The sequence below is a fragment of the Dendroctonus ponderosae genome, unplaced genomic scaffold (genome assembly GCF_020466585.1).
Source record: "Dendroctonus ponderosae isolate FM_Combo_2020 unplaced genomic scaffold, Dpon_F_20191213v2 Dpon_F_20191213_1, whole genome shotgun sequence".
NCBI lineage: Eukaryota > Metazoa > Arthropoda > Insecta > Coleoptera > Curculionidae > Dendroctonus > Dendroctonus ponderosae.
Genome location: NW_026017110.1, coordinates 42,332,270 through 42,333,249, shown reverse-complemented (window position 1 = coordinate 42,333,249; position 980 = coordinate 42,332,270). Strand labels below are relative to the sequence as shown.

Genomic DNA, 980 nt, shown 5'->3' with positions numbered 1-980 from the left:
TGACAGGCGCGTAAGTGGCCAAGGGGAAGTGGATGCGCGGGTACGGCACCAGGTTGGTCTGGAACTCTGTGAGGTCGACGTTGAGGGCGCCGTCGAAGCGCAGCGACGCCGTGATGGAGGAGACAATCTGCGCAATCAAGCGGTTCAAGCTAGTATAGCTGGGTCGCGCGATATGCAGGTTGTGCCTGCAGATGTCGTAGATGGCCTCATTGTCCACCATAAAGGCGCAGTCCGAATGCTCCAGAGTGGTGTGCGTGGTCAGGATGGAGTTGTAGGGCTCCACTACAGCGGTGGAGACTTGCGGGGCGGGATAAACTGCCAACTCCAGTTTCGACTTTTTGCCGTAGTCCACCGAGAGGCGCTCGATCAGCAGCGAGGTGAATCCGGACCCGGTGCCGCCCCCAAACGAGTGAAAAATGAGAAAGCCCTGCAGGCCGGCGCACTGGTCGGCCAGCTTCCTGATCCGGTTGACCACCAGGTCGATGATCTCTCTGCCAATAGTGTAGTGGCCTCTGGCGTAGTTGTTGGCCGCGTCCTCTTTGCCAGTGATCAGCTGCTCGGGGTAGAACAGCTGGCGGTACGGACCTGTTCTCACCTCGTCCACCACGGTGGACTCCAAGTCCACAAACACGGCTCGGGACACGTGCTTACCAGCTCTAGTTTCGCTGAAGAAGGTGCTGAAACTGTCGTCGCGGTTTTCAGTGGTTTTTTCAATAGACATCTGCCCGTCTGGCTGGATGCCGTGCTCCAGACAGTACAATTCCCAGCAAGCGTTGCCGATCTGGACCCCGGCCTGCCCCACATGGATGGAAATACACTCACGCATTTTCGCGAATTTTTAGCAAAGATTTCGAGAGAAAAACGGAAATTTTGCGAGCAAAAAACTGGATTTTAGACAGCACACATTGACGTTCTTCAAGTTTCCAGCTGGTGGCTGCCGTTGCCTGGTTAAAATTCTATTTGACGTCAAAATCCCCTTT

General features: G+C 55.3%; 1 protein-coding gene across 1 annotated transcript in view; it reads right to left on the bottom strand.

The window, feature by feature from the left end:
- The window catches only part of LOC109534556 (tubulin alpha chain-like), a 3,633-nt gene extending 2,678 nt beyond the window's left edge, over nucleotides 1-955 (bottom strand). Inside the window, exon 1 of the mRNA XM_048666593.1 lies at nucleotides 1-955. This exon is cut by the window's left edge and continues 343 nt beyond it. Coding sequence (XP_048522550.1) covers nucleotides 1-826 — 826 coding nt within the window. The 5' untranslated portion in view covers nucleotides 827-955.
- Between the last annotated feature and the right edge of the window lie 25 nt (nucleotides 956-980).